Source organism: Bufo bufo, chromosome 10 (assembly GCF_905171765.1).
Source record: "Bufo bufo chromosome 10, aBufBuf1.1, whole genome shotgun sequence".
Taxonomy (NCBI): Eukaryota; Metazoa; Chordata; class Amphibia; order Anura; family Bufonidae; genus Bufo; species Bufo bufo.
Window position 1 is genome coordinate 3,355,583 of NC_053398.1, and position 20,601 is coordinate 3,376,183.

A 20,601-nucleotide genomic window follows, 5' to 3' on the forward strand; every position below is an offset into this window, starting at 1 on the left:
TCATCAGCAGGATGTTGATTTCTGAAAGCGGCTGTGGAGCGATGGAGCCGGAATCCAGCGGCGGGGACCAGGTAAGTATAATCACCGCCACAGATCCGGCCGCTCTGTGAGGTCTGTAAAGATAAAAGTTTAAAGTTGCACAACCCCTTTAAGCTTTGTTTACATCACATTGGAACACCCCTATAAGTGGAAATAAAGGGGATGTATAGTATATATACTGACATGGCCCACATCACTGTATGTGTTCATCTCAGTCCCTGCCCCAAGAGGGGCTTGTATTCTAAATCTCTCTGCTATGGAAGTCATTATTATTCATCCGTTTCCCTACAATCCAGATGTAACCGTATTGACCTTTGGATGTGGAATGGCTACTGGTGCCCTCTAGTGGCTGCTTTTCAGTATGACAAGGGCCGAATCATGGAATACCAGGACTTTGATGATATTATTTGCATTTTGAAAAATGTGGAAGGTTTATAAAATCTAAAAGTTTATCTTATGAGAAGCAGATACAAGATGTCCGGGCAGAGGTGCCAGCTCTGTACATGTCTCATACTGACCCCTGTGTTCAGTCTGTGTGGATTTTATATTCATAAAGCTTTCTCGGACCCTCTTCTGTTTCAGCTCTCGTTCGCACAAGCAACATCCCAGCTGTGACAGCAAACAAATCTCAAAGGTGGAGGCAGAAAATTCAGTCCAGTAAGTATATGCAGCCCATGTCACCCCCGAGACCTGGGGCCGACCCCGTAGACTCTCCTAGAAATGAAACCTTATCTCGTCCCGATTGTCAGAGTTTGAAGGGCTTCATTTAACGCCACTGCTTACGAAATTCCGGGTGACGGTTAGGGCTTGGTGTAAGCGGTTTCTATCGGTGGTAGGCAGAGTTAACCTTTTAAAGATGGTCATGATGCCACAACTTCTGTATGTCCTTCACAACGCCCCGGTCGGGATACAGAATCAACTCCATCTTCAGAGACCTAGTGTGGCGTAGAGGTCCGCCTAGAATAAAGCTGCAGACTTTACCGTATGCGAAAACGGTGGGGGGGGACTAGCATCGCCTAAACCGTGGATATATTATTTAGCAGCTCAATGCGAACATTTTAAGGGTTGGTCGGAGGCCAACACAGTAGATATGACTGGTCAGATACTATGGCAAAAAATGGGTGGGGAAGACCTCATGAGGGTTCTGGAGGGTTCAGGGATTCCCATAGTGGACATAGAGGCAATGAGGAAGGTCGGGTATAAAAGTCAAGCAACTGAAAGGGATTTCTGGCATCACGGAATATGTCCCACTATGGAACAACCCCCTTTTGTCTGACTTCCACTCCTTGATGGGATGTAATGAATGGAAGGACAAAGGAGTACATAGGATAAGCGACCTATTAGATAACGGGGTGTTCAGAACATTCCCCACCTACAGGAGACGTACCAAATCCTGCGTAATAATATGTGCGTTTAATACCATGGTCAAAAAATCCGGAGAGATGGCTTCTAAGGATGCCGCCTTGAAGTTGATCGTCTCAGGGGGGATAAGAAGGGTTTGTGGGTAAGGGGGGCGTTCTGCAGGTTGGGAGGGGAGGTGAAGGGAATTGTACATTCTTGTATATGCCTCTAGTTATGTCCTCTGAAAGTTGTTACACAATATCGGAAGATGTTTGAAATATTTTTCTGTACATGGAAATATAAACTATTAATAAAAAAGATCGGATTTACAAAAGAAATGAAACCTTAGAATGAAAGTTCTGCAACTTTCTAATATACTTTGTATTTCAACATTTTCAATATCTCTGCTGACTGTCAATGCATGGAAGCATTCCTGCTTACAGCCATAGCTTAAAAACACATACAGGCCTAATCCTTCCCTCAGCTGAGGATCTGCTACAATTGTATCCAGCGTAAGAAAAATATCCTATGGTCCAGATTCATGCATTCCATCTACACTGATACACTGTAACAAATCATTACAGGAGAGATATTTGTGCTGCTGAAGTGTTTGTCAGCTTTGATAAGTATGAATACAGATTTCTGAACCTCTGGATGTAAGCAACAATGCACCTATTCACTGACCGCTAGCAGAGATCTAGAGAATAGTGAAACAAAAAGCCTATCAGAGAATTGCAGAACTTTTCATTATACATTGAAACGTTAATAAAACTTTTGGTATTCTATACTGGAGACCCCCTTTTAATTAATTTCTAGAGGTGGGACCTATGGTATCAGGAAAGGGAGGGATGTATGTGAGGACATTTCCCACCACCAGGGTGCGCCCTAATAGCGGGCCCGGCCATGTCGATGCTATGTAAATGCCCAGTATCCAGTCCATTTCTGAAATGCCTCCTCTCTTCTGTATACAGAAACTGATTTGCACAAAGCTATTGTGCGTGCTTGTAAACTGATGGCCGATGCGTCACCCCTGAATGACGTCCGTGCTTACATCTTTTATATCACTCCATGTTTTAAGAGCGGTGGATTCTGCATACATGAGGCTTGATACTAAATAAACATCCATTCTCCAACTCTCTGCTATGGAGAGAATCTCAGAGGTACAATTCCAGAGTACACAGAGCATCAAGGCTCCAGACATGCAACAATACCACCGTATAATAGAGGAAGTGTACTACAACATACCCTAGAGGGCGCTCTACCTTTTCTTACAATATAGGCAAACAGAATGTCACCGTGAATGGTTTCTATAAGATAAAGAATTTGAAAAATGCTGCCTGGAATATTTCACCCTCACCTAGAAAAAAAGCCACATCTCAAGAAGTCACTTACAAGATATATGCAGCATCAGACAGTAATTCTCTCCAGATTCTGCAAGAGGCTCCATAAATTGCAGCCACTATACCATAAAAAGTTCATTTACACAGCCCTGAATGTACAAAAATATAGCTACTATAATACTGTCTCCTATGTACAAGAATATAACTACTATAATACTGCTCCTATGTACAGGAATATAACTACTATAATACTGCCTCCTATGTACAAGAATATAACTACTATAATACTGCTCCTATGTACAAGAATATAACTACTATAATACTGCCTCCTATGTACAAGAATATAACTACTATAATGCTGCTCCTATGTACAAGAATATAACTACTATAATACTGCTCCTATGTACAAGAATATAACTACTATAATACTGCCTCCTATGTACAAGAATATAACTACTATAATACTGCCTCCTATGTACAAGAATATAACTACTATAATACTGCTCCTATGTACAAGAATATAACTACTATAATACTGCCTCCTATGTACAAGAATATAACTACTATAATACTGCCTCCTATGTACAAGAATATAACTACTATAATACTGCCTCCTATGTACAAGAATATAACTACTATAATACTGCTCCTATGTACAGGAATATAACTACTATGATACTGCTCCTATATACAAGAATATAACTACTATAATACTACCTCCTATGTACAAGAATATAACTACTATAATACTACCTCCTATGTACAAGAATATAACTACTATAATACTGCTCCTATGTACAGGAATATAACTACTATAATACTGCTCCTATGTACAAGAATATAACTACTATAATACTGCTCCTATGTACAAGAATATAACTACTATAATACTGCTCCTATGTACAAGAATATAACTACTATAATACTGCCTCCTATGTACAAGAATATAACTACTATAATACTGCTCCTATGTACAAGAATATAACTACTGTAATACTGCTCCTATGTACAAGAATATAACTACTGTAATACTGCTCCTATGTACAAGAATATAACTACTGTAATACTGCTCCTATGTACAAGAATATAACTACTATAATACTGCCTCCTATGTACAGGAATATAACTACTATAATACTGCCTCCTATGTACAAGAATATAACTACTATAATACTGCTCCTATGTACAGGAATATAACTACTATAATACTGCTCCTATGTACAAGAATATAACTACTATAATACTGCCTCCTATGTACAAGAATATAACTACTATAATACTGCCTCCTATGTACAAGAATATAACTACTATAATACTGCCTCCTATGTACAAGAATATAACTACTATAATACTGCTCCTATGTACAGGAATATAACTACTATAATACTGCTCCTATATACAAGAATATAACTACTATAATACTACCTCCTATGTACAAGAATATAACTACTATAATACTACCTCCTATGTACAAGAATATAACTACTATAATACTGCTCCTATGTACAAGAATATAACTACTATAATACTGCTCCTATGTACACGAATATAACTACTATAATACTGCTCCTATGTACAAGAATATAACTACTATAATACTGCTCCTATGTACAAGAATATAACTACTATAATACTGCTCCTATGTACAAGAATATAACTACTATAATACTGCTCCTATGTACAAGAATATAACTACTATAATACTGCTCCTATGTACAAGAATATAACTACTATAATACTGCTCCTATGTACAAGAATATAACTACTATAATACTGCTCCTATGTACAGGAATATAACTACTATAATACTGCTCCTATGTACAAGAATATAACTACTATAATACTGCTCCTATGTACAAGAATATAACTACTATAATACTGCTCCTATGTACAAGAATGGAATTACTACAATACTGCTCTTATGTACAAGAATATAACTACTATAATACTGCTCCTATGTGCAAGAATATAACTACTATAATACTGCTCCTATGTACAGGAATATAACTACTATAATACTGCTCCTATGTACAAGAATATAACTACTATAATACTGCTCCTATGTACAAGAATATAACTACTATAATACTGCTCCTATGTACAAGAATGGAATTACTACAATACTGCTCTTATGTACAAGAATATAACTACTATAATACTGCCTCCTATGTGCAAGAATATAACTACTATAATACTGCTCCTATGTACAGGAATATAACTACTATAATACTGCTCCTATATACAAGAATATAACTACTATAATACTGCTCCTATGTACAGGAATATAACTACTATAATACTGCCTCCTATGTACAAGAATATAACTACTATAATACTGCCTCCTATGTACAAGAATATAACTACTATAATACTGCTCCTATGTACAAGAATATAACTACTATAATACTGCTCCTATGTACAAGAATATAACTACTATAATACTGCTCCTATGTACAAGAATGGAATTACTACAATACTGCTCTTATGTACAAGAATATAACTACTATAATACTGCCTCCTATGTGCAAGAATATAACTACTATAATACTGCTCCTATGTACAGGAATATAACTACTATAATACTGCTCCTATATACAAGAATATAACTACTATAATACTGCTCCTATGTACAGGAATATAACTACTATAATACTGCCTCCTATGTACAAGAATATAACTACTATAATACTGCCTCCTATGTACAAGAATATAACTACTATAATACTGCTCCTATGTACAAGAATATAACTACTATAATACTGCCTCCTATGTACAAGAATATAACTACTATAATACTGCTCCTATGTACAAGAATATAACTGCTATAATACTGCTCCTATGTGCAAGAATATAACTACTATAATACTGCCTCCTATGTACAGGAATATAACTACTATAATACTGCTCCTATGTACAAGAATATAACTACTATAATACTGCTCCTATGTACAAGAATATAACTACTATAATACTTCCTCCTATGTACAAGAATATAACTGCTATAATACTGCTCCTATGTGCAAGAATATAACTACTATAATACTGCCTCCTATGTACAAGAATATAACTACTATAATACTGCTCCTATGTACAAGAATATAACTACATATACAAGAATATATCTACTATAATATTGCTCCTATGTACAAGAATATAACTACTATAATACTGCTCCTATGTACAAGAATATAACTACTATAATACTGCTCCTATGTACAAGAATATAACTACTATAATACTGCTCCTATGTACAAGAATATAACTACTATAATACTGCCTCCTATGTACAAGAATATAACTACTATAATACTGCTCCTATGTACAGGAATATAACTACTATAATACTGCTCCTATGTACAAGAATATAACTACTATAATACTGCTCCTATGTACAAGAATATAACTACTATAATACTGCTCCTATGTACAAGAATATAACTACTATAATACTGCTCCTATGTACAAGAATATAACTGCTATAATACTGCCTCCTATGTACAATAATATAACTACTATAATACTGCTCCTATGTACAAGAATATAACTACTATAATACTGCTCCTATGTACAAGAATATAACTACTATAATACTGCTCCTATGTGCAAGAATATAACTACTATAATACTGCTCCTATTTACAAGAATATAACTACTATAATACTGCCTCCTATGTACAAGAATATAACTACTATAATACTGCCTCCTATGTACAAGAATATAACTACTATAATACTGCTCCTATGTACAAGAATATAACTACTATAATACTGTCTCCTATGTACAGGAATATAACTACTATAATACTACTGCTATGTACAGGAATATAACTACTATAATACCGCTCCTATGTACAAGAATATAACTACTGTAATACTGCTCCCAGATTGGGTTGCTGTTGGGTCACATTGTAGATCTGATGTAACTTTTATGTTCCTGTATTTTCCTTTCAGCTTTTCCTCTTCTCATTGCTAAAAGATTGTCTCACGTCTCCAGAGACGGCTCCTGCTCTCCGGACGATGAGGTAACTTGTGATCAGGAAGACAGTATTTGTGTTATTACATGTACAGGGCTATAATGCATCCACAAAGTCTCATATGTAATTTGTTTCTTTTGTTTAAGTTGTTTATTACATTTTGTTTTTCATCCTATTGTTTCAAAATCTTTCACCAGTGACACATTCCTCCTGACCTCACCCTCTGTAGAGATGCCCCCTGCCAATCATATGTGCTGTAGAATATACAATATGCCAGTGGTAATGGTGAAAGGCATCTTCAGTCGGAATAGATAACTGTTGGCTGTTCTCTTCATGAGCCATAGGGAGAGATTTACAGTATCTCACAAAAATGAGTTCGCGCCTGACATGTCTGTAAATCTTTTCTTCTATCTTTTCCTTGGACAACACTGAAGATCTGACCCTGTGATACAATGTAACGCAGTCAGTGTACGGATTGTATAACAGTGTTAATTGGACGTGCCCTCAAAATAACTCCACACACCGCCATTAATGTCTGAACCACTGGTAACAAAATTGAGTACACCCCTAAGTGACAATGGCCAAATTGTGCCCAAAGTGTCAGTATTCTGTGTGGCCACCATTATGATCCAGCACTGCCTTAACTCTCTTGGACATGGAGGTCACTAGATCTTTACAGGTTCCACTGGAATCCTCTTCTTCTCTTCAATGATGACATCACGGATCTGGTGGATGTTAGAGACCTTGCACTCCTCCACCGTCCGTCTGAGGAGGCCCCACAGATTCTCCATAGGGTTAAGGTCTGGAGACATGCTTGGCCGGTCCAGCACCTTTACCCTCAGGTTCTTTACAAGGCAGTGGTTGTCTTGGAGGTGTTTGGGGTCGTTCTCATGTTGGATACTGCCCTGCGGCCCAGAAGGGAGGGGATCATGCGCTGCTTCAGTATGTCACAGGACTTTTCCCTATTAATGGTTCCCTCAATGAACTGTAGTCCCCCACCGCACTCATGCAGCCCGAAACCATGACACTCCACCACCTCGCCGGTCTTAATAAATGTGCCCATAAATGTCTCAGGCTCCATCTCCTCTGTTTCAAAAGGAAAGTGAACAAGACAGGGAATCTGCCTGCAGTAAAGAAGCAATCATTACTTACCTGGCTGACCTGGTTTTTCTGGCTGTGATATCTTTACTCGGCTGCAGCAGTGATGTCACTTCTACAACTCATGACCGTTGCAGCCAATCACTGGCCTCAGCACTGCACTGAGGTGGCTGCAGCAGTCACATATTATTGACATGACACCACTGCTGCTGCCAGGTAAACAGATCCTTGCCAGGAGGACCAGAGCAGCCACATGGGATCAGTCAGGTAAGTAATGATCCCTTCTTTTCTGCAGCCAGATTCCCTGTGATATACTTTCCTCCTGAAACCAGACAACTCCTTTAATTCCTTCTTTGCAGGTTTCATATGGCAGTTGTACAGTATATAGTCGTGTGATAAATGATGTTGTCGATATACACTTACATAGTAACGTAGTACATAAGGCCGAAAAAAGACATCTGTCCATCCAGTTCGGCCTGTCATCCTGCAAGTTGATCCAGAGGAAGGCAAAAAAAAAAAACTGTTAATTAAAGCCAATTTTCCCCACTTTAGGGGAATAAAAAATTCCTTCCCGACTCCAATCAGACGACCCCTCTCTATTAGCCATAGCCGGTAATATTAGTACGCTCTAGAAATACATCCAGGCCCCTCTTGAATTCCTTTATTGTACTCCCCATCACCACCTCCTCAGGCAGAGAGTCCATAGTCTCACTGCTCTTACCGTAAAGAGTCCATAGTCTCACCGCTCTTACAGTAAAGAGTCCAGAGTCTCACTGCTCTTACCGTAAAGAGTCCATAGTCTCACTGCTCTTACCGTAAAGAGTCCATAGTCTCACTGCTCTTACAGTATAGAGTCCATAGTCTCACTGCTCTTACAGTAAAGAGTACATAGTCTCACTGCTCTTACAGTAAAGAGTCCATAGTCTCACTGCTCTTACCGTAAAGAGTCCATAGTCTTACTGCTCTTACAGTAAAGAGTCCATAGTCTCACTGCTCTTACCGTATAGAGTCCATAGTCTCACTGCTCTTACAGTAAAGAGTCCATAGTCTCACTGCTTTTACAGTAAAGAGTCCATAGTCTCACTGCTCTTACAGTAAAGAGTCCACAGTCTTACCGCTCTTACAGTAAAGAGTCCATAGTCTCACTGCTCTTACCGTATAGAGTCCATAGTCTCACTGCTCTTACAGTAAAGAGTCCATAGTCTCACTGCTCTTACAGTAGAGTCCATAGTCTCACTGCTCTTACAGTAAAGAGTCCATAGTCTCACTGCTCTAAGCGTAAAGAGTCCATAGTCTCACTGCTCTTACCGTATAGAGTCCATAGTCTCACTGCTCTTACCGTAAAGAGTCCACAGTCTCACTGCTCTTACCGTAAAGAGTCCATAGTCTCACTGCTCTTACAGTAGAGTCCATAGTCTCACTGCTCTTACAGTATAGAGTCCATAGTCTCACTGCTCTAAGCGTAAAGAGTCCATAGTCTCACTGCTCTTACCGTATAGAGTCCATAGTCTCACTGCTCTTACCGTAAAGAGTCCACAGTCTCACTGCTCTTACCGTAAAGAGTCCATAGTCTCACTGCTCTTACAGTATAGAGTCCATAGTCTCACTGCTCTTACCGTAAAAAGTCCATAGTCTCACTGCTCTTACCGTAAAGAGTCCACAGTCTCACTGCTCTTACCGTAAAGAGTCCATAGTCTCACTGCTCTAACAGTAAAGAGTCCATAGTCTCACTGCTCTTACAGTATAGAGTCCATAGTCTCACTGCTCTTACAGTAAAGAGTCCACAGTCCCACTGCTCTTACAGTAAAGAGTCCACAGTCTCACTGCTCTTACCGTAAAGAGTCTATAGTCTCACTGCTCTTACAGTAAAGAGCCCATAGTCTCACTGCTCTTACTGTAAAGAGTCCATAGTCTCACTGCTCTTATAGTAAAGATTTCAGTCTCACTGCTCTTACAGTAAAGAGTCCATAGTCTCACTGCTCTTACAGTAAAGAGTCCATAGTCTCACTGCTCTTACAGTAAAGAGTTCATAGTCTCACTGCTCTTACAGTAAAGAGTCCATAGTCCCACTGCTCTTACAGTATAGAGTCCATAGTCTCACTGCTCTTACAGTAAAGAGTCCATAGTCTCACTGCTCTTACAGTAAAGAGTCCATAGTCTCACTGCTCTTACAGTAAAGGGTCCATAGTCTCACTGCTCTTACAGTAAAGGGTCCATAGTCTCACTGCTCTTACAGTAAAGAGTCCATAGTCTCACTGCTCTTACAGTAAAGGGTCCATAGTCTCACTGCTCTTACAGTATAGAGTCCATATTCTCACTGCTCTTACAGTAAAGAGTCCATAGTCTCACTGCTCTTACAGTACAGAGTCCATAGTCTCACTGCTCTTACAGTAAAGAGTCCACAGTCTCACTGCTCTTACAGTAAAGAGTCCCATAGTCTTACTGCTCTTACCGTAAAGAGTCAATAGTCTCACTGCTCTTACAGTAAAGAGTCCATAGTCTCACTGCTCTTACAGTAAAGAGTCCATAGTCTCACTGCTCTTACAGTAAAGAGTCCATAGTCTCACTGCTCTTACAGTAAAGACTCCATAGTCTCACTGCTCTTACAGTAAAGAGTCCATTGTCTCACTGCTCTTACCGTAAAGAATGCTCTTCTATGTTTGTGTACAAACCTTCTTTCCTCCAGACACAGAGGATGTCCCCTCGTCACAGTCCTGGGGATAAATAGATGATGGGAGTGATCTCTGTACTGACCCCTGATATATTTATACATAGTAATTAGATCTCCCCTCAGTCGTCTTTTTTCTAAAGTGAATAACTCTAATTTTGATGATCTTTCAGGGTACTGTAGTTGCCCCATTCCAGTTATTACTTTAGTTGCCCTCCTCTGGACCCTCTCCAGCTCTGCTATGTCTGCCTTGTTCACAGGAGCCCAGAACTTTACACAGTCCTCCATGTTTGGTCTGACTAGTGATGTGTAAAGTGGTAGGACTATGTTCTCATCACGGGCATCTATGTCCCTTTTGATGCAACCCATTATCTTATTGACCTTGGCAGCAGCTGCCTGACACTGGTTTCTACAGCTTAGTTTGCTGTTTATTCCAATTCCTAGATCCTTTTCCATGTCAGTGTTACCCAGTGTTTTACCATTTAGTATGTACGGGTGACTTGCATTATTCCTTCCCATGTGCATAACCTTACATTTGTCAGTGTTAAACCTCATCTGCCACTTCTCTGCCCAAGCCTGCAATCTATCCAGAGCCCTCTGTAGCAGTATACTGTCCTCTGTATATATATATACAGTATACTGTCCTCTGTAGTATATATATATATATATACAGTATACTGTCATCTGTAGTGTAAATACTGTATACTGTCCTCTGTAGTATATATACAGTATACTGTCCTCTGTAGTATATATACAGTATACTGTCCTCTGTAGTATATATATACAGTATACTGTCCTCTGTAGTATATATACAGTATACTATCCTCTGTAGTATATATAGTATACTGTCATCTGTAGTATATATACAGTATACTGTCCTCTGTAGTATATATAGTATACTGTCATCTGTAGTATATATACAGTATACTGTCCTCTGTATTGTATATACAGTATACTGTCCTCTGTAGTGTATATACAGTATACTGTCCTCTGTAGTGTATATACAGTATACTGTCCTCTGTAGTATATATATACAGTATACTGTCCTCTGTAGTGTATATACAGTATACTGTCCTCTGTAGTGTATATACAGTATACTGTGCTCTGTAGTATATATACAGTATACTGTGCTCTGTAGTGTATATATATACAGTATACTGTCCTCTGTAGTGTATATACAGTATACTGTCCTCTGTATTGTATATACAGTATACTGTGCTCTGTAGTATATATACAGTATACTGTCCTCTGTAGTGTATATACAGTATACTGTCCTCTGTATTGTATATACAGTATACTGTGCTCTGTAGTATATATATACAGTATACTGTCCTCTGTAGTGTATATACAGTATACTGTCCTCTGTAGTGTATATACAGTATACTGTCCTCTGTAGTATGTATATACAGTATACTGTGCTCTGTAGTATATATATACAGTATACTGTCCTCTGTAGTGTATATACAGTATACTGTCCTCTGTAGTGTATATACAGTATACTGTGCTCTGTAGTATATATATACAGTATACTGTCCTCTGTAGTATATATACAGTATACTGTCCTCTGTAGTATGTATATACAGTATACTGTGCTCTGTAGTATATATATACACAGTATACTGTCCTCTGTAGTATGTATATACAGTATACTGTGCTCTGTAGTATATATATACACAGTATACTGTCCTCTGTAGTGTATATACAGTATACTGTCCTCTGTAGTGTATATACAGTATACTGTGCTCTGTAGTATATATATACAGTATACTGTGCTCTGTAGTATATATATACAGTATACTGTCCTCTGTAGTGTATATACAGTATACTGTCCTCTGTAGTATATATATACAGTATACTGTCCTCTGTAGTATATATATACAGTATACTGTCCTCTGTATGTATACAGTATACTGTCCTCTGTAGTGTATATACAGTATACTGTTCTCTGTAGTGTATATACAGTATACTGTCCTCTGTAGTGTATATACAGTATACTGTGCTCTGTAGTATATATATACAGTATACTGTCCTCTGTAGTGTATATACAGTATACTGTCCTCTGTAGTATATATACAGTCTACTGTCCTCTGTAGTATATATACAGTATACTGTCCTCTGTAGTATATATACAGTATACTGTCCTTTTCAGTGTTAATTACTTTACACAATTTAGTGTCATCTGCGAAAATTGATACTTTACTGTGCAAGCCTTCTACAAGATCATTAATAAATATATTAAAGAGAATAGGGCCCAATACTGACCCCTGAGGTACTCCACTAGTGACAGTGACCCCTCCAGTACTGACCCCTGAGGTACCCCACTAGTGACAGTGACCCCTCCAGTACTGACCCCTGAGGTACCCCACTAGTGACAGTGACCCCTCCAGTACTGACCCCTGAGGTACCCCACTAGTGACTGTGACCCAATCTGAATGTTAACTACTAATAACCACCCTCTGTTTTCTATCACTCAGCCAGTTACCCACATACAGACGTTTTCTCCCAGTCCGAGCATTCTCATTTTATATACTAACCTTTCATGTGGTACAGTGTCAGATGCTTTGGAGAAGTCCAGATATACGACATCCATTGATTCTCCGCTGTCAAGTCTAGAATTTACCTCCTCAGAGAAACTGATTAAATTAGTTTGACATGACCGATGCCTCACGAAGCCATGCTGATATGGCGGTATTTGCTTATTTCCGTTGAGACGCTCTAAGATAGCATCTCTCAGAAAACCTTCAAACAGTTTACCTACGACAGATGTTAAACTTACCGGCCTATAGTTTCCAGGCTCTGTTTTAGACCCTTTTTGAATATTGGCACCACATTTGCCATGCGCCAATCCTGTGGGACATTCCCTGTCAGTATAGAGTCCGCAAATATCAGAAATAAGGGTCTGGCTATGACATTACATAATTCCCTTAGGATACGGGGGTGTATGCCATCTGGTCCTGGCGATTTGTCTATTTTAATCTTTTTAAGTCGCTGTTGTACTTCTTCCTGGGTCAGACAGGACACTTTTAATGGGGAATTTATTTCAACATTCAGCATTTCATCTGACAGTTTAAATTCCTCAATGAATACAGTGGAGAAAAAATATTTAACAGCTTTGCTTTCTCCTCGTCGCTCTCTGCGACTCCCCCTCATTACTCTTTAAAGGACCGACACCTTCAGATTTATACTTTTTAATATTTATATAATTGAAGAACATTTTAGGGTTAGTTTTACTCTCTTTGGCAATTAATCTCTCGGTCTCTAGTTTGGCCGCTTTTATTTGTTTTTTACATGTTCTATTTTTTTCCTTATAGTTTTTCAGTGCTTCCTCGCACCCCTCCTGTTTTAGTGGTTTATATGCTTTCTTTTTGTCATTTATTGCTTTCTTTACAGTTCTATTTATCCACATTGGTTTCTTTTTGTTCCTTAACCCTTTATTCCCATACGGTATGTACCTCTCACAAGGAGATTTTAGGATGTTTTTAAAGATATCTCATTGTGTGGCCGTATTTTTATTTTTGAGGACTTTGTCCCAGTTAGTTAGGCCTATGGCCGCTCTTCGTTGGCTAAATTTAGGTTTTTTGAAGTTTGGTATTTTTGTTCCTCCCTGTAGAAACGCTCTTTTGAATGATAATTGGAAGGTTATTACTTTCTGGTCACTATTTCCCAGGTGTCCCCCGACCTGCACGTCTGTTGTTCTGTCAGGCCTATTGGTTAATACTAAGTCCTGTATGGCCGTCCCTCTAGTCGGGTCCTGAACCAGTTGGGAGAGACAATTGTCTTTGGTTATTGCCAAGAACCTGTTTCCTTTATGAGATGTACAGGTCTCAGTTTCCCCGTCTATATCTGCGGAGTTCCCCCATAATAATCACCTAATTATAATTTGCCACCTCGTCTATCTCGTTTAGTAGTAGATTTTCTGTGGACTCTGGTATATTAGGTGGTTTATAGTAAACTCCTATTAGTAATTTATTATAGTTTTTGCCTCCATGTATCTCTACCCACAGTGACTCCACATGTCCATGTCCCTCACTTATATCTTCCCTGAGTGTGGGCTTTAGACAGGACTTTACATAAAGGAGAACCCCTCCCTCTCTCCGGTTTTGACGATCCTTTCTAAACAGACTGGAAATTTCCTTGAATGCCGTATCTGATATTACTTCTTCTTGTCTTGTAACATTTTATTCAGGTGTTCACCAAAAACACATCTGAACATTTTAGTGAGCCCCATATTCCAAGCTTGAAGGAGCCAGAAGAGGACGACCAACCCATACCGTCATATATACCCCATCACAAGGTCCTTCACACCAATAGTACTGCCTTGAAACATGGAGAGCAAGGGTCATTAGCAACTTTAACACCAGCTTCCAGCCATCGGCATTCCTACCAGAAGAACAAGCTGGATGGATATAGAGATGTAGACATTGGTAATGATCTTCTCTCGGGTAATCTCAGTGACCACAGTGATGTTTTTGAGAATGATGAGAAACGAGATGAAGTCTCTAAGCAAGACAGGTCGATACAAGAAGAAGGGAAACCCCAAAATCCAACTCTTAAAAAATTAGTCCTCTCCAATGAGGAAAAATCTAAGCTTCTCGATTGGAGCTCTACAAAACCAAGACCAACGGTCAAAGCTGTGAAGGAACAAACCCTTTCTCATGTCAATCATGACCCTGGTGGGGAGCCAGAGAGCAAAGGCAAATCAGCCTTCGCCATATTATCCAATGCGATCAAGAGATCATTCACCCGATCCAGCAGTTCTGCCCCCGACAGCCCCAAAAACATTACATCTGATAAATCAAAGCCAGTATCTGCAACCAGCTACTTGGATATTCCTGGTTCTTTTTTCGGGAGAAGTCATAGCAATTTGGAAAGTTATATTAACCCCAATGACACTGAGATGGGTTTCATGTCCTCCTCCCACCATGATTTCAAGGGGTCCACTGACCCCAGCTCTTCAAACATTGGCTTTGGATCTTCTCAAAAACCAAAACAAGACTCTTCGAAAGTGGAGGACATGCCAAAGATGTTGGAAAAGTTCAGTATTAGGGAAAATCAACCAAGTAGTGCAATAACCGACCTACCTTTCAGGAACAGAAAAGGTTCCATCTTCTCTTCTCTCAGACTGACAAACAAAAACTCACAGAATCCCTTAAATGCTCCATCAAATGACTTTTGGCACGTTCCATGGACCTTCCGGAGGAAAGTAAACGAGAAAGAAGTGGAGCAGAAGCCCCGTGCGAGTTCTATAGCTGCCTCAAATTTTCAAATAATGACCCAACGAGGTAAGTTACTGGTCTTAATCATTATATACTTCTATGTTACCCTATAAAAATATCAATTACATAGCAGTAGGCTCAGTAGGTACCCGCTATCTATGGCATTATGCCCTTATAAAGTAGCACCACTAGGTGCATGACATTGGTTACAAAGAGCGTCTCTCGCTCTGGAGGACCCCTCCTGTCCTGCATTACGCAGACCGCCTATTAATATGAATGGACATTGTGTAATGCCTTATTTCTCCTGTGGTGGTGCTGTAGAGAAATTCAAGCACTTCCCCACAGATACTGCTGATCCCATGTTATGCATAGTGAAAGGTAAGATACATCATTTAGGGGGCATCTCTGAAGAAGTGACCAATTTGACCCAAATTGTAGCTGAGGGAGCAGGTAGGTATGTGAAATGTGCAGTAAATAGGTAGAAATGCTGACGATTGGGGAGGAGGGTCAAGTATGCTTGTATCTATAGATCATGAAATGGTTAGTTTTCTCTTGGATACATAATTGCTGCTGATATTTTCAATAGGGACTTCGGCCCTTTGTCTTGATACAGTAAATCCAATCTCCTGGTTTGGTGCACGGATGCGCGGCTGTCACATTCTCGCCATATTTGCGAGCTAATCATATGCACTGGATCTTGTGCGGATGTGATAAACAATTAGCCGCCTGTTTCATTAACTGGGGATGGAAGGTAATTGTTCCACTAAGTGCTTATAAAACAATACGCAAGGTCCGTCCCCTCCGCAAAGCGTCTATTATTTCCCGAGCGGGTAAAAGGGCCGCACAAGGAAACAATATAGTTCTAGCGGTAAGCGAGATAACGGCGTTTGGAGCTGCTCCTGCGGTAACTGGGTCCAGTTATAAAAGATACTGAAATGTATTTTTCATCACATTTAACCCCCAAAGACAAACTGCAGGGTCCAGCACGCTACGGCCTGGGGGAAGACCACTAAAGATCAAGGGAATCCGCCGAACATTAGAATCATATTACCCTGGGAGGTTTCTAGATCCTTGGCTGCTATCAAGCGTGGGGAGGGTCATTGAGATCCACACAATGTCCCCATGGCACTCCCAAAGCTCAGGACATGGTTGTCAGGGGACACTGAAGCAGGGAAGGTGCAGGGTTCAGGTCTGTGAAGGGTGCAGGTCCTCTCTCCTTCTGTACCAGTTTGTAACCGCTATGACCATTTCCTGCACAGCTTGGATGACGTCATCCCCTCAAGTTTTGCAGTACAGTCATCATCCCTGCTAGTTTCTCTAGTTTCTCTGCACATAACACCCCCCCTCCCCCCAGTTTTGCAGCACATCATCCCCCGTACCAAGTGCATACTGAAAACTTGGTAGGGGCCCTGCAAAAAAAACTAAAAGTGGCGCCATGTTGTAACCAGGTCCAAACTGACAGAAGGAAGGGCAACACAATTAGACAGGGCCAGCAATACCATATACTGCCCTAGCAGAACCAAATACCACAGTGCAGCACAAAAGACCTACCTCCCGAGAAGCCGTCCCTCTGTGGTGGCCAGTGCCAGCCGCCACATTCTGTCCTCCAGTTGCCTCAGGATGGCAATACAGTCGAATTCAGGAGTCCAGAGCCGCCAGCCAGGTACTTGCTATATTTTTTCGCATTATAAGAAGCAACTGATAAGACACAGCTAGGTTTTAGAAGAGGAAAATAAGAAAAAAATATTTTTCATCAAACCTCAGCTCAGACCATCATCAGACCTCCATGCAAGACCCCCATACCAGACAACAGATCAGACCCCCGTATCAGACCCCCGTATCAGATCCTCAGATCAGACCCCCATATCAGATCCTCAGATCAGACCCCCATATCAGATCCTTAGATCAGACCCCCATATCAGATCCTCAGATCAGACCCCCATATCAGATCCTCAGATCAGACCCCCATATCAGATCCTCAGATCAGACCCCCATATCAGATCCTCAGATCAGACCCCCATATCAGATCCTCAGATCAGACCCCCATATCAGATCCTCAGATCAGACCCCCATATCAGATCCTCAGATCAGACCCCCATATCAGATCCTCAGATCACACCTCCATATCAGATCCTCAGATCACACCTCCATATCAGATCCTCAGATCACACCTCCGTATCAGATCCTCAGATCAGACCCCCATATCAGATCCTCAGATCACACCTCCATATCAGACCCCCATATCAGATCCTCAGATCACACCTCCATATCAGATCCTCAGATTAGACCCCCATATCAGATCCTCAGATCACACCTCCATATCAGATCCTCAGATCAGACCCCCATATCAGATCCTCAGATCACACCTCCATATCAGATCCTCAGATTAGACCCCCATATGAGATCTTCAGATCACCTCCATATCAGATCCTCAGATCACACCTCCATATCAGATCCTCAGATCAGACCCCCATATCAGATCCTCAGATCACACCTCCATATCAGATCCTCAGATCAGACCCCCGTATCAGATCCTCAGATCACACCTCCGTATCAGATCCTCAGATTAGACCCCCATATCAGATCCTCAGATCACACCTCCATATCAGATCCTCAGATCAGACCCCCATATCAGATCCTCAGATCAGACCCCCATATCAGATCCTCAGATCAGACCCCCGTATCAGATCCTTAGATCACACCTCCGTATCAGATCCTCAGATCAGACCCCCATATCAGATCCTCAGATCACACCTCCATATCAGATCCTCAGATTAGACCCCCATATCAGATTCTCAGATCACACCCCCATATCAGATCCTCAGATCACACCTCCATATCAGATCCTCAGATCACACCTCCATATCAGATCCTCAGATCACACCTCCATATCAGATCCTCAGATCACACCTCCATATCAGATCCTTTAGATCACCCCTCCATATCAGATCCTCAGATCACACCTCCATATCAGATCCTCAGATCACACCTCCATATCAAACCTTAAAATAAATCCATTCACTTACCTCTCCTGCTCGGCCGCTCCTCTCCAGGTCCGGTGGTCTCTGCTGCAGTCATGCTCCCTGATCTTCTCTGGGCCTGCGCAGCACTGTCACCTGATTGTGTGCATCCTCAGGTCATTGTGCGCGCCTACGCCTACTCTCACACTGGCGTTTTGGCTTTCCGTTTGTGAGATCCGTTCAGGGCTCAGCGGTCCAAAACGGATCAGTTTGTATTCTAATGCATTCTGAATGTAGAAGGATCCGCTCAGAATGCGTCAGTTTGCCTCTGATCAGTCTCCGTTCCGCTTTGGAGGTGGACACCAAAACGCAGCGTTTTGGTGTCCGTCTGACGAAACTGAGACAAACGGATCCGTTCTGAAACACAATGTAAGTCAATCGGGATGGATCCATTTTCTATGACACAATATGGCACAATAGAAAATGGATCCGTCTCCCATTGACTTTCAGTGGTGTTGAGGACGGATCCGTTTTGGCCATGTTACAGATAATACAAACGGATCTGTTCAGAACGGATGCAGATGGTTGTATTATCTGAACGGATCCGTCTGTGCAGATCCATGACAGATCCGCACCAAACGCGAGTGTGAAAGTAGCCTAATGCTGTATGCAGTCAGGACAGCAGTCCCAGGGAGGAAGACCAAGGAGGGCGAGTACCGGCAGCGATCGCAGTGCCTCACACCCCGCTCCCCGCACCTACTGCGCAGCAATCGCAGTGCCTCACACCCCGCACCTACTGCGCAGCAATCGCAGTGCCTCACACCCCGCTCCCCGCACCTACTGCGCAGCAATCGCAGTGCCTCACACCCCGCTCCCCGCACCTACTGCGCAGCAATCGCAGTGCCTCACACCCCGCTCCCCGCACCTACTGCGCAGCAATCGCAGTGCCTCACACCCCGCACCTACTGCGCAGCAATCGCAGTGCCTCACACCCCGCTCCCCGCACCTACTGCGCAGCAATCGCAGTGCCTCACACCCCGCTCCCCGCTCCTACTGCGCAGCGATCGCAGTGCCTCACACCCCGCTCCCCGCACCTACTGCGCAGCGATCGCAGTGCCTCACACCCCGCACCTGCTGCGCAGCAATCGCAGTGCCTCACACCCCACTCCCCGCACCTGCTGCGCAGCAATCGCAGTGCCTCACACCCCGCTCCTACTGCGCAGCGATAGCAGTGCCTCACACCCCGCTCCCCACTCCTACTGCGCAGCGATCGCAGTGCCTCACACCCCGCTCCCCGCACCTACTGCGCAGCGATCGCAGTGCCTCACACCCCGCTCCCCGCACCTACTGCGCAGCGATCGCAGTGCCTCACACCCCGCTCCCCGCACCTACTGCGCAGCGATAGCAGTGCCTCACACCCCGCTCCCCGCACCTGCTGCGCAGCAATCGCAGTGCCTCACACCCCGCTCCCCGCTCCTACTGCGCAGCGATCGCAGTGCCTCACACCCCGCTCCCCGCTCCTACTGCGCAGCGATCGCAGTGCCTCACACCCCGCTCCCCGCACATACTGCGCAGCGATCGCAGTGCCTCACACCCCGCTCCTACTGCTTACTAGTGAGCGGTTCCATAATGGAAGCGCTCACTAGTATTTGCTTTATAAGATGCACTGACATTTTCCCCCTACTTTTGGGAAAAATAAGTTCATTGTCACTTTCAGCGATAATTAACTCCGGAGGCGTCAGATTATCCCTTACCGGCCGTGAAGGCCCTCGGCACCAGCCACCAAGAGTCCTTCCTGCAGGGTCTATAGCCCGTCCGCTCCTACCCCCCGGTTTTGCAGTACATCACCTCCTCCCCTAGTTTTGAATTTTTTTTATATCCAGCTTTTTTTGTTCTATTTAAGAGGAAGTATTTTGCATTCAGGTGAATTTGCATTCTTATCGCCCTCACCTCCATCTTATCAGTC

At 41.9% G+C, this 20,601-nt stretch overlaps 1 protein-coding gene across 6 annotated transcripts in view; it reads left to right on the forward strand.

Annotated features, from left to right (window-relative positions):
• Positions 1–20,601, forward strand: part of MICAL2 (microtubule associated monooxygenase, calponin and LIM domain containing 2) — a 209,631-nt gene that overhangs the window by 158,687 nt on the left and 30,343 nt on the right. For all 6 annotated transcript variants that reach the window (XM_040410402.1, XM_040410404.1, XM_040410406.1 and 3 more), the window contains 3 exons: positions 622–696; positions 6,671–6,741; positions 14,646–15,741. In XM_040410402.1, coding sequence (XP_040266336.1) covers positions 622–696; positions 6,671–6,741; positions 14,646–15,741 — 1,242 coding nt within the window. The remainder of the gene's footprint in view (positions 1–621; positions 697–6,670; positions 6,742–14,645; positions 15,742–20,601) is intronic.